Source organism: Onychomys torridus, chromosome X (assembly GCF_903995425.1).
Source record: "Onychomys torridus chromosome X, mOncTor1.1, whole genome shotgun sequence".
Lineage (NCBI taxonomy): Eukaryota > Metazoa > Chordata > Mammalia > Rodentia > Cricetidae > Onychomys > Onychomys torridus.
The window spans coordinates 87,866,588-87,878,977 of NC_050466.1; the positions used below are offsets into that span (position 1 = coordinate 87,866,588).

Sequence of the window (12,390 nt, forward strand, 5' to 3'; positions counted from 1 at the left end):
TCATGGCCTCTATGGTCTTAGAAGTAAGGATCTCGGCTAGAGAGATGGCTCAGTGGTTAAGAGCACTGACTGCTCTTCCCAGTTCAATCCCCAGCACCCACATGGCAGCTAACAACTGTCTGTAACTCCAAGATCTGACACTCTCATACAGACGTGCATGCAGGCAAAACACCAATGCACATAAAATAAGAATAAATAAATTTTCCAAAAAGGAGAGAAAAAGAAGTCAGGATCACCACAGCCTTACCTCATAACACCTTACTTCCTTGGTCCCTAGCCCTGTTTTCCCTATCACTACAATGAGTCAGGAGACTGGATTGATAGCTGTCTAAGGCCTTTCCAACTTGTTCATTCCTTACAGAAGCCATAAGGCCTTTTTGTCTGTATAGGGGCTTGGAAGTAAGTCTTATGGCCTCATTGTTTCCTGGGGAGAAGTTTTGTTGATTTCCCCTGGAGTTTTCCCCACCAGAGGCCTGCAATCAGCTAGGGTAGCCAAACAGACAGAGCACTGGCCGAGGCACGCTTCTGCCACTGACTACTAAGTACCCTTTGGCAAGCTTCAACCCCTGTCTGGGTCTTAGGGTCCTCATCTGGCCAAGGAGCAAATGAACTAGAAAATCTAAAATCCCCTGCAGTTCTTAGCTAGCATGATTTTCATAAGTAGCTCTGTCATTGACATAACCATGGTGGTAAATGACGCCAGGCAAATAGCTTCTGATTTGTGTTACTTTTCCTATCTATGGAATGGGGATAGTGGGTCACCATACATCTAGGCTCTGTCTGTGATTCCTGGTTTCCTACAGCACTTCCAGAGCCAGTCTCCAGGCCTAGGCCATGGCCTCTACCAGGAAGCAAAGTTCTTCACCTGCCCCACCCTAAAGCCTTTGGAAGCAGAGTAAGGCACAAGCTGGTACTTGTCTGTTGGGCTTCTGTGACCCCTCCCTGTGATGTTTCCCCAGGATGAAGACTCAGAGGAGGAAGGACAGTGCACCATCAGCAGCCCCTGGGCCTTTGAGCAGGAAAGCAAGTGTGGCTCTCCCATGGGCTCTTCTGCCTTGCTGGCCCCACCAAGCCCTAGCCTCCTGGGGACCTCAAGCTGTGAAAGTGTCCTCACTGAGCTCAGTGCTGTCTCCCTGCCAGCCATCTCTGTGAGCCTTTCACCAGAGTCAACAGACCTGGCCTTGATAGAGCGTGTCCCTAGCCCGAGCAACCGGTCCTTCCTTAGTCCCACCCAGGGCCAGGAGGGTTCTCAAGACAAAGTAAAGAAGCATTATTCCCGAAGCTTCCTCAAGCACCTCGAGTCTCTGAGGAGGAAGGAGAAGGGAGACAGTCGGCAAACAGAGCCCGAGCAACGCCCGGCCACCTCAGAAAAGGCCACCAAAGCTTCATCTTTCCGCAGTTGCCGTGGCTTTCTCTCAGCTGGGTTTTACAGGGCCAAGAACAGGGCCACCACTTCAGCCAGGGGCAGAGATAACGAGTCTCAGAAGGCCTGGGAGGTTTGGCCTAGAGCCACATTCCGGCATCCTCAGCCTGTTCGTCGGCGTGACTGCCTGGTGCATGTGCCCAGGGACCATAAACCAGGCACATTCCCTCGTTCTCTGTCCATTGAAAGTCTTTGTCCAGATGATGGACATCACCTGGCAGATTGGCAGCCGGGTAGGTGCTGGGGCTATGAAGGGCGCCGGGGCTCCTGTGGTTCCACAGGCAGCCACGCCAGCACTTACGACAACTTGCCTGAGCTGTACCCAGCTGAGCCAATACAGGCAGAGGCTGAGGCTGAAGCTGAGGAGGGTGAAGGCAGCTATGCCCATCTCGATGACATCCTGGAGCATGTGTGGGGGCTGCAGCAACGGGTAGAGCTCTGGTCTCAGACCATGTACCCAGAGCTGAGGCCTGGAGACAAGGAAGAGGAAGAGGAGGATGAGGAGGAAGCTACTTCATCAGTTGAAATAGCCACAGCTGAAGTGGAAGGCCGGGATGAAGATCTAGCCCAGGCAGAGCCTCAAGCCCACAGAGAGTTGCCAACCCAAGCCAAGGAGGAAGTCCCACTGATAATCCTGGCTCAGGCCCCAACTGTGGCCGAACCATCGGTACAGGCTGAGGCTAAGGCTCCAGCTCAGGCCCAGGAGCACGAGCAAGAAGCAAACTCCACTGCAGAACCTACTTCTGCCTCCAGCCTGTCTGTGGAAGAGGGGCACTCTGTTTCTGACACTGCCATTTCCTCCAGTGAACTTGACAGCAGCGGTAACTCCGTGAATGAGGCTGAAGCAGCAGAAGCCCCTGCAGGACTGCAGGCCTCAGTGCCCCGTGAACGACGTGATTCAGGTGTTGGGGCCTCACTTACCAGACCTTGCAGGTGGGAGTTTGGGGTAGGGATGGGGGTGGGGCCCCTTCTCAATTTCTGCCTTCTCTCTGCCCTGCTTTCCAAGTCATAAGGCCCAGGGGAAAGTTTGGGGAGGGGGCGGGGGGCAGGAGATCACTTCCAGGCATCCAGTCCCAAGAGAAAAGGAGACAAAGCTTAAGAATGTCGAGTTCTGAATGTTCTGTATGGGATCTAACAGTGATGTGGCTTTGAGGAAATGCTGCCTTTTCTGACCTTGGTTTCCTTGTCTTAGCACAGGGGTGTTAGGGATGGCCTCTTCAGTTTTGATGAGTGCTTCTTGCCACAGTAGCCTTAGAACAGGTGGAGATAGGCACTGCCTTTTGGGACTAAATGGGCCTGAGCTCGGTGCCACCCTCCATGGGAGCTTCTTGAACCTTGAGTGACCTAAAAGCTGAAACCAGGCTTTTGCCATCCCAAGGCCCCATAGTAGCACTCAATGTGTTCCTACCTCCCTATACTTCCTTTTTTGGGGGAGATAAAAAGGGACCAGAAGGACATGGCCTTTTCTAAGGGTTAGCAAACCTGTGTCTCTGGTGCTCTCTGCCCCTCTCACCTCAGGAAACTCCGTTGGCACAGCTTCCAGAACTCCCACAGACCTAGCCTCAACTCAGAGTCACTGGAGATCAACCGGCAGTTTGCTGGCCAGATCAATCTCCTTCACAAGGGCTCCCTGCTGCGACTCACTGGTTTCATGGAGAAGTACACCGTGCCCCACAAACAGGCATGGGTATGGTGAGTGTCTCTTGGGCCATGCAAGACAGAAGCTATGGACTTTCCCAGGCTCTGTGCCCTGGGAGCACAGCCCAGAGGCAGGACAGGCAGGCAGGCTGAGCCCCTAGGCCAGTAGAGTGGTACTGTTCCAGGAGGCTCGAGGGGTCGTGTGAGGATAGACGTGGTCTGGAAATCCCCAGGTCCTCCAGCTGTCCTTTCTCTATCCCAGGCTCCATGTTGCCATCAGTGAGATTGTCCTAGAGTACACTTTGGTTGTTGTGTATTGAGTAAATAAACGGCCTCGTGGCTTCCCATTGTCGATTCCTTTCTGTCATGGTCCTCTCATGCTCTGGGCTAGCCCCATCCTTCTGGCCATTCTCAAGCAGTGTCACCTGATGGTCTGTGGGACTAGCTGCCCTTTGTTCATGCTGTCCTCTCCACCTGGAGCGCCTTTGCCTCCTTCCTCCTGTGGTACAACACCACTCTGTCCTGCGGAAGTTGGCTGAGTTATGTAGGCCTCTCCGACCTAGTAGGTGTACTCTTCCTTCCCAACGGCTCTTCCTCTAAGATCAAGACCTGATGCTGGCCACATTATTTATCGAAGAGGGCCCCTAGGCCCCTGTGGCTCCTGTAGGCTGAGGCTCAAGCAGCCGCTCACTGAATGTGGTTTCTGAGGACATGTGTTCTCTACTCCTCTCACTTCTAGACGATAGATAGCCTTCGAACCGACTTCTCGCTTCTTGATGGCTTGTTAACCTCCAAACAGGTCAATGCCCAAGTTTATGAGAAGGAATAAAACCCCAGACTACCGGGGGCATCACGTATTTGGAGTGCCACCCCTCATTCATGTGCAGCGTACAGGCCAGCCTCTGCCCCAGAGCATTCAGCAAGCCATGCGCTACCTCCGGAGCCAGTGTCTAGACCAGGTGAGTGCCCCTCGGGGGGTCAGTCTGCAGAGAAGTGGTGCTGGGAGGTGGGGAGGGCCCAAGGCTGACTGCTCCGCCCTTTGTCTTGGGTTGGGCTACTCACCAGAAACCTTTCCTCTCCTTGCAAGGCTCATCAGGGATGATGCCAAAGCTCCCTTCCTTTCTTTATGGCTGGAGCCTTCTGCCCACTTTGGGGACAGCTTCTTTCCATCCCAGGCTTTGGAGTACCCCTTGTCTCAGAGCCTGTCTCAGCCTAAGGCCACCTGTTCACCCTTATCCCCATGACAGCTGTCTTTCTCTTTGGCACCAGGCTGTAAACAACTTTCTCTCTGGACTTGCTGAGCCCATCAGGAAGCCTGCCAGGCTTCCCAGTCTCCAAGATGGCCTATGGTCCTGACATCCCAGTCCTGGGCTGCCCTCACAATCTCCCTTTCCCTCTGCATATCAATGTTATTCCTTCCTCTCAATGGGTCAGGTGGGCATCTTCCGCAAGTCTGGGGTCAAGTCCAGGATCCAGAGCCTGCGCCAAATGAATGAGACCTCCCCTGACAACGTCTGCTATGAGGGCCAGTCAGCCTATGACGTGGCTGACCTACTGAAACAGTATTTCCGGGATCTGCCTGAGCCCATTTTCACCAGCAAGCTCACCACGACTTTCCTGCAAATCTACCAGCGTAAGTCCGACCTGTACCCCTCCTTATTAACCTGCCCCATACTCAGCTGGCCTGATCCTGAGGGCTTGTGGGAAATGAACCTGGCAGCTGGCCACATGAGCTCATGGGAACATTTACTCTCTGGATTTGAAAAGACTCTTGGAGAGGGGCCACACTACTTCTCCCTCAAACCCATTTTTGGTAGGGTAGACTGAGGCCCTGAGCAAAAGGCTTTCCTAAAGGCTGCCCTGAGTATTAGAGCAGTACTTGGTACTAGTACCAGAGTCCACCTGGCCCTTTTCTTTGGAGACTGCCAGACATTCTGGAAAACAAGAAGCTTGACACTGGTGCTTCTGGAGAAATAAAGGAGGCCCTTCTGCCCTTCCTGTCCCACAGTCCTCCCCAAAGAACAGTGGTTGGCAGCAGCACAGGCTGCCACCTTGCTGCTGCCTGATGAGAACCGAGAAGTGCTACAGACCCTGCTCTACTTCCTAAGTGACATTGCCTCTGCTGAGGAAAACCAGATGACAGCTGGCAACCTGGCAGTGTGCCTGGCACCCTCCATCTTCCACCTCAATGTCTCCAAGAAGGACAGCCCTTCTCCCAGGTGAACCGGGTAGCGCATGCCGAGGCCAGTCCAGGAGAATTTGGCTCCATGGGACTTTCAGCCCTGGGGAACCACTAGTGCTACCCCTACCCTCATACCAAGGGTTTTTGAGCTACTGTGGAGCATGCCTTTCCTAAGAGACATCAGGTGACTTTATGGTCAACACTGGCAAGCTGGCTTCCTGAGAACTAAGAGGCAGCTGTCACTCATCTTGTCTTGTGCCTTGGTGCCATCTTGCCCTATCCCCATCTCCCTCCAGGATCAAAAGCAAACGCAGCCTGGTTGGTCGGCCAGGCCCGAGGGACCTGAGTGAGAACATGGCTGCCACCCAAGGCCTATCACACATGATCAGTGACTGCAAGAAACTTTTCCAGGTGAGTCTGGCAAGGCCATGGTACTTGATTATGAGAATTATCAGGCCTGACCTTTGGGCCGTGTTTCAGGCTTCTTGAGAGCAGTGGTTCTCAACCTGTGAGTTGCAACCCCTCTGGCAAACCTCTGTTTCTATAAATATGTACATTATGATTCATAACAGCAGCAAACTTACAGTTATGAAGTAGCAACAAAATAATTTTGTGGTTGGGGGTCACTACACCATGAAGAACTATATTAAAGGGTCAAGGCATTAGGAAGGGTAAGAACTGCTGCCCTAGAGGAACAGAATTTATTGAATTGAGTGTGTGTGTGTGTGTGTGTCTTATTAGAATGTCTTTACAGGCTGTGGTCTGACTAGTCCAACAATGAGTGTCTCCCAACAGAAAAGCCAAGAGTGGTAGTTGTTCAGTCCATGAGGCTGGTCTTTGGTCTGTGTTGGAATCTTAAAATAGGTTCTAATACCAGTGAAGGAACGCCTCAGCAGCAAGAGAGATCAACTTGCCAGCAAGAGTGAGGGCAAGCAGGATAAAAGCAAAAAGCTTTTTTCCAGCATGTCTTTTCATGTGGGCTGCCACCAGTAGGTGTGGCCCGGATTTAGGGTGGGTATTCTGGCCTCAAATGACCCTGACTTAGGGTGGGTCTTCCCACCTCAAAGGATCTAGTAAAGAAAATCCTCCACAAATGTGCCCAGCTGCTTGGTTTTTAGTTGATTCCAGTTTTAGTCAAGCTGACAAGCAAGATCAGCCGTCACAGACCCCAAGTCAGGCAAGAAGCCCAACTTGACACATACCCCTCCCTCAGCTTCTTCTCTACCTCACTGTAGTGCAGTAGCCATGCCCCTCTACTTTACTCTTAACATTGATATTTGTGGGATACCCTGCTTTCCATAGCATCCACTCACTGTGTATGTACATGATGTGTATACCCTCCCAGGTGCCCCAGGATATGGTGGTGCAACTGTGTGGTTCGTACAGTGCAGCTGAACTCAGCCCTCCTGGACCAGCTCTGGCTGAGCTGAGGCAGGCACAGGCTGCTGGGGTGAGTCTGAGCCTCTACATGGAGGAGAGTGTGCAGGATCTGCTTCGGGATGCTGCAGAACGCTTCAAGGGCTGGACCAGTGTGCCAGGGCCCCAGCACACAGAGCTGGCTTGTAGGAAGGTGAGCCTCCCACTCTCCATTTTGTTGCAGGCTGGGAGAGAGCACTGGGTCTGCCCCATCGAGTTGCTCTGTCAACCTTTACTAGGCTTGGACCTGGTACTTGGGAGGTGGCAGCCAGCTGAACAAGTGTCTGAAGGAGTCAAGAATGATATGAGGCCAGTGCATCTCTCTGGGGCCGCTTTCAGGAGTTCTCTTCCCCAGCTCTATTTCACACTCACTGCCACCATGAGAGTTCCTTGAAATGCCTGGGTTTCCTTTGGCCCTGGGCAGGCAAAGCCCCTTGCAGTACCCCTGCTCTGTGTTTCTGTTTGTGCTGTCCTGCTACCTGGACTGACCTGCCCCCAATTCAGATCTCTTCCAGGCCACGTTTAGTTGCCACATTATAGCTTCCTCGATCCAATACCTTCCTTCAGTCAGGGCCAGGGCTGGAGGTGGCTCCTAACAGTGTGCCTGTGTTAGTAGTCTTGCTGTTGCTGGGATGTCGCTCTTAAGTGCTATTGTGAACCAGACATTTCCTGTGTATGGAATGGCCATGACTAAACCTTCCCTATGGGGTTAAGGTAGGGAACTGGCAAGGAGCCTGACAACATGCAAAATGCTTTGATGGTGAAGTCATTAAAGATAATCACCCCCATCTTTTCCCACATCCAGAAATATCACATGTCATAGGCCCAGGAAGCGTCTGAATGTGTGGGATCCATCGTTACTTTTTGCTCTAGAGCAGGCATGTAAGAAGGACAGAGAAACAGGGGTGTCTGCCGGTTTGTCTGAGTCTGGGTCTGCTCAGCAGAGGAGCCCAGTAGCTAGAGGAGGGAGCTCTACACTCTGTAGCCTGAGACCAGGCCTGGCATGAATTCAGAGTGCTCTCACCTTGATAGTGTTCCTGTCTCCACCCCTTCGGCTCATAGGCACCAGATGGGCACCCCCTGCGGATGTGGAAGGCGTCCACAGAAGTGGCTGCCCCTCCAGCTGTGGTGCTGCATCGTGTCCTACGGGAGCGGGCCCTGTGGGATGAGGACCTACTGAGGGCCCAGGTTCTGGAAGCCCTGATGCCAGGGGTGGAGCTCTACCACTATGTCACTGACAGCATGGCACCCCATCCTTGCCGTGACTTTGTGGTACTCAGGTGAGGGGCTCCTGCTACCACCCTGCTGTGCTTTAAGGGACCAGAAATTTGGGGCAAGAGCCAGCAGAAAGGATCTAAACGTGGGTTCTTGCTCTCTGTGTTCTAGGATGTGGCGCTCAGACCTGCCTCGTGGTGGGTGTCTCCTTGTCTCCCAGTCCCTGGATCCTGAGCAACCTGTGCCAGAGTCTGGAGTGAGGGCCCTCATGCTTACTTCCCAGTACCTCATGGAGCCTTGTGGCCTGGGCCGCTCTCGCCTCACTCATATCTGCCGTGCTGACCTCAGGTACCACGCTTGGGTTGCCTGCCTCACCCCCTTGGCCCTGAACTCATCCCTGGCCTCTACCCTATGTCAGTGATCCCCAATGTGGAATAGAATTCCTTTCTTCCTTCTCCCTGGCAAAGGTTCCAGGGGAAACTCAATTTCTCATGTCTGTCTACCTCTTCCTCCCCAGGGGCCGTTCTCCTGACTGGTACAACAAAGTGTTTGGACACTTGTGTGCCATGGAAGTGGCAAAGATCCGAGACTCTTTCCCCACACTCCAGGCAGCTGGCCCTGAAACAAAGCTGTGAGCCTTAGGCTGATGTTGCCCAGGCCTCCACTACCAAAGAAATGAGTGGGAATAAGAACTGAGACACCCCTAGGGGCCGAGCCAGGCCTAGGTGGCCCAGCTGCCTGTCCACTTACATCCTAACACTTCTCTGCACATACATAAGAGGAGAGGGTGTAAGTGTCCTATCTCCACCCACCTTCATCCCCCATTCAACGTTATGTTCTCATAAGAGAAGAGCATCTTCTTAGTGACAAGAAGACTGCTGCTGCCCACCTAACCAAGAAGATCCTATTGTATCTTGATCTCCAGCAGCTGCCTACCGACAAGGGGAGGAAGGTGGAGAGCATTGTGCAACCCGGGCTCTCTGCCATACCAAGAAGCCAGGCCATCTTGCTTGGTGCTAGGGTTCTTTTGAGTTTGGAGAGGAGGTTCTGATCCTGCCTTTGAGGCCAACATTGACCCTGAATACAGGTCTAGAGCAACAGATTGGGTACAGCACAGGAAAGTACCAACGATCACAATCCATTTTATTTCTGTAAACATGATGCTGACTTTTATGAGGCAGATTAAGAATGGCCCTATGGGCCTTTAGTAGGTAACATGATGAATTGGGATAGCTTGGTATATAAGGGTGGAGAACCTTTCCTTCTCAATCCCCAAGACACGAATGAATCATCCTACCCTGCTTTGGTCCACACTTTCTCCGTTACTCCCTAGAGTTGTGGGCAGCCTTTGACCACTCATGGCCATAGCTACAGGTAAATTAGGTCATTCCCATGACACAGGCCAGGCCAAAGCTGACAGTGGCAGCAAGATATACAGATGTATACTCATGCCTTTTGCCCATGGTGGGTGGTCTAGAAGAGATACAGAAGAAGGTATTTCCCAAAGTAGATACCCTGAACAAAATAAAGGGAAGGACTTCCCTTTGCCATCCAGGTCCTGATTCCAGCCTAATCTATCCCATCCAGTGTCTATGTTTGTTCAGATCGGAATCTAGCAGCCATTCAGAGGCCAAGTGGTGCTTTCTTTGTCAAAGTAAACTGGATTGTGGTGGGTGCAGCTATCATTGTAATGTTAATCTCGTTTTCTCTGTACCTATAAATACTGTACAGCCAGAATATATATGTGTATATGTATATATATACATATGTATATACTAATACATATACACACATATCTGCATGCACATACTACTACTCCCTCTTGAGTACATTATAATCTCTGGGTGGGAGCAGTGTCTGGAGGACCTGGGCTAAGACACTTCTGTTCTAATGAGAGAGGAGAGGTGAAGGGCAGGCCACAGCAGTTCCCTCTGCAGAACAATAAAGCATGACTGGAGATGCACACTGGCTCTCTAGATGTCTTTTTGCTGAGACAATGGGCTGGGGCCTGGGATTGCAACTCAAACCCATAGGTCACAGGTTGTGAGCGTTTTTCTTGCCTTCTACTGAGTCCCAACAAAGGGTGTGAGGACTTGGGGTAACACCATGGGAAAAATGGAAGATCTCTTATCTTGGGGAGGTGATTGGGAAGGCAGGGAGAATTTGGAGAAGCCCAGACCCAGACAAAAACTTCAAATTCCATCCTATGCCTAGGCCAGGGTCCTGGATTTGAGCAGCAGCCTGCACTATGACTTCAGGAATTCATAGCAGCCCTAAGGAGGGGTGTTCCTGGCTCAGGTTTCTTTCTTTCTACTCCCTTGCAGCCAAGGTAAAGCAAAATCAGTAGGGATGCAGTCCTCAGAGGTTGGGGGCTCCTGGGCCACATACACAACACCCTAAAAGAGGGCTGGGAGCCTTGAGGTAGCAAAGCATCAGGATGTCTAAGCCAGGTTCTATTTGACCTCCCCAAAGGAGAGACCTTTAATTGGCCATTTTGCTGTGGGCCTGATTCCTCAGAGCTGCTGTCATTTGGGGCACCCTGGGGGGCTCTTTTCCTTCCTACTGCTGCTACTATCAAGGGATGCCCCAAAATCGGAGGTGCCCAGGGCTGCTGCTGAGGGTCCAGGAGACAATGGGATTGGTCTAAGAGATTGTTTCAAGATTTAGGGGCATGCAGTTGTTTCAGGAGTGAAGCCTCAGGACTGGATCTCTGTGGCCTGCATGCTGGTAGACAGAGAAGAGCATGTTGGTTTCCTTAAGACAGGTAGGAGTTTTGTGGTTCATGATATTCCCTCTGGCTCTTATGTGGTAGAAGTTATTTCTCCAGCTTACAAGTTTGATCCTGTCCGAGTCGATATCACTTCAAAAGGAAAAATGAGAGCAAGATATGTGAATTACACTCAAAACATCAGAAGTGGTCAGATTACCCTATCCTCTCCAAATGAAATCTTCAGGTCCACCTTCTTCATTTGATTTTATTTTCATTTTTTTGTTTTGAGACAAGGTTTCTCTGTGTAACAACCCTGGCTGTCCTGGAACTCACTCTGTAGACCAGGCTGGCCTTGAACTCGCAGAGATCTGCCTGCCTCAGCCTCCTGAGTGCTGGGATTAAAGGTGTGCCTCAACACACCCAGTCCACCTTCTTCCTTTATTAGGGCTGGATCATAGGGCTGGACAGACTCTCTGATGAACCCAATAGTTATGATGATGGTTCTTCCATTATTGATATTTGTGCTTCTGCCTAAAGTGGTCAACACAAGTGATCCTGACATGAGCCAGGAGATAGAGTATTGAATGTATATGTTCAATGCCAACATGAATTGCCTGATTCTGAGCTCAAGACAAGACTTTCAAAAAACTGGCAAATCTAGCAGCAGCAGCAGCAGCAGCAGCAGCAGCAGCAGCAGCAATAAAACAAACTAAAGTGGGGGAGCAGAAAGGAGAAAGTCAGGGTCACAGTTGCCATCGCAGAAGCAAGACAACACCCTGTGGCATCCAAGGTTTGATGAAAAGTGGTGTGAAGCAACTATGGTAAACTGAGTCATCCCTGGAGTTGATCTTATACAGCTATTGTCTATGTTAACTTCTTAACACGTTTTATATTTGGTACATGAGAAAACCCAGTTTTTAATCCTTTAGACAAAGGTCAATACTGATGTCACTGAAAATGACATTTATAAATTATATGAAGTACTACTATATATTGTGTATATTAAAAGAAATGTCAATCTAGAAAACAAATAAAATAGGTCTTCTAAGTTCCAAGTTCAGCTCTAAAGAAAGTAGTCACACAACTTAGATTTCTGAGCAATGTAGGTATGGGAATTGTGCAAGCATCATAATGTGCTTAGGGAAGTCAATGAGAGCCACGAAATCATTCAAGGACAGAATCTGATGAGATGGTCAATTAGTATGTAGCCTATTCCTGAGATAGACGCTTGTTAAATGGCACACCAGTGTGGAGGCTTTGGAATCCTGTAGCATACACATTCACCCAGGACTACTATTAGCTGGAATACAAAAGTCCAGCTGCCTGTAGGAGCTTGTGTTCATCGGAGCTCCAATAGGGACCTCTGAATCATGTTTTGTCCTGGCTAACACTGGCTTCCAGACTGTTCAGGTGGGAGTCCTTGGACCTGCATCACAACCAACAACAGCCAAAACAGACTGGGGTCCCCATCAAGTCACCTCTATCACCTCCTTCATTGTCCTTCTACCTCTATTTGTCAATGCATGTCTTTTGACTTTTCCTCATCAGTGCTGCATGGGACCTTGGAAGGGAGGCAGGGAGGGAGAAAATCAGTGCCTGGCTTTTGGGGTCCCAAGAAGGTAGCTTTGGGCTGGAAGTTAGTAGCATAAGCAGGAATGGGCTTCCAGAACACTGTGTCTTATCTGTCAATGAGACAGATGAGGAGGATAAGGGAGACTCCTAGAAGGTCCAAACAATTTGCCAGCATCCTCTATGTGGCCTCTGATGCCCCGAGCTGGCTGCCAGGGTAGAGAGAGCCCCGGGCAG

The 12,390-nt window shown here is 50.8% G+C and overlaps 2 protein-coding genes across 7 annotated transcripts in view; both read left to right on the forward strand.

Annotated features, from left to right (window-relative positions):
- The window catches only part of Stard8 (StAR related lipid transfer domain containing 8), a 77,939-nt gene extending 68,084 nt beyond the window's left edge, over positions 1-9,855 (forward strand). For all 6 annotated transcript variants that reach the window (XM_036175091.1, XM_036175094.1, XM_036175095.1 and 3 more), the window contains 10 exons: positions 960-2,356; positions 2,942-3,115; positions 3,861-4,020; positions 4,496-4,694; positions 5,070-5,280; positions 5,540-5,654; positions 6,589-6,813; positions 7,722-7,939; positions 8,046-8,222; positions 8,392-9,855. In XM_036175091.1, the coding sequence (XP_036030984.1) occupies positions 960-2,356; positions 2,942-3,115; positions 3,861-4,020; positions 4,496-4,694; positions 5,070-5,280; positions 5,540-5,654; positions 6,589-6,813; positions 7,722-7,939; positions 8,046-8,222; positions 8,392-8,509 (2,994 nt within the window). In that variant the 3' untranslated portion in view covers positions 8,510-9,855. The remainder of the gene's footprint in view (positions 1-959; positions 2,357-2,941; positions 3,116-3,860; positions 4,021-4,495; positions 4,695-5,069; positions 5,281-5,539; positions 5,655-6,588; positions 6,814-7,721; positions 7,940-8,045; positions 8,223-8,391) is intronic.
- Emc7 (ER membrane protein complex subunit 7) lies at positions 9,336-10,857 on the forward strand (the record flags this gene model as incomplete). Its single annotated transcript, XM_036175635.1, is given in 4 exon segments — positions 9,336-9,368; positions 10,199-10,203; positions 10,325-10,772; positions 10,774-10,857. Coding segments are annotated over 4 exon segments (570 nt in total), but the record flags the coding sequence as incomplete, so codon positions are not given.
- Positions 10,858-12,390: the final 1,533 nt, after the last annotated feature.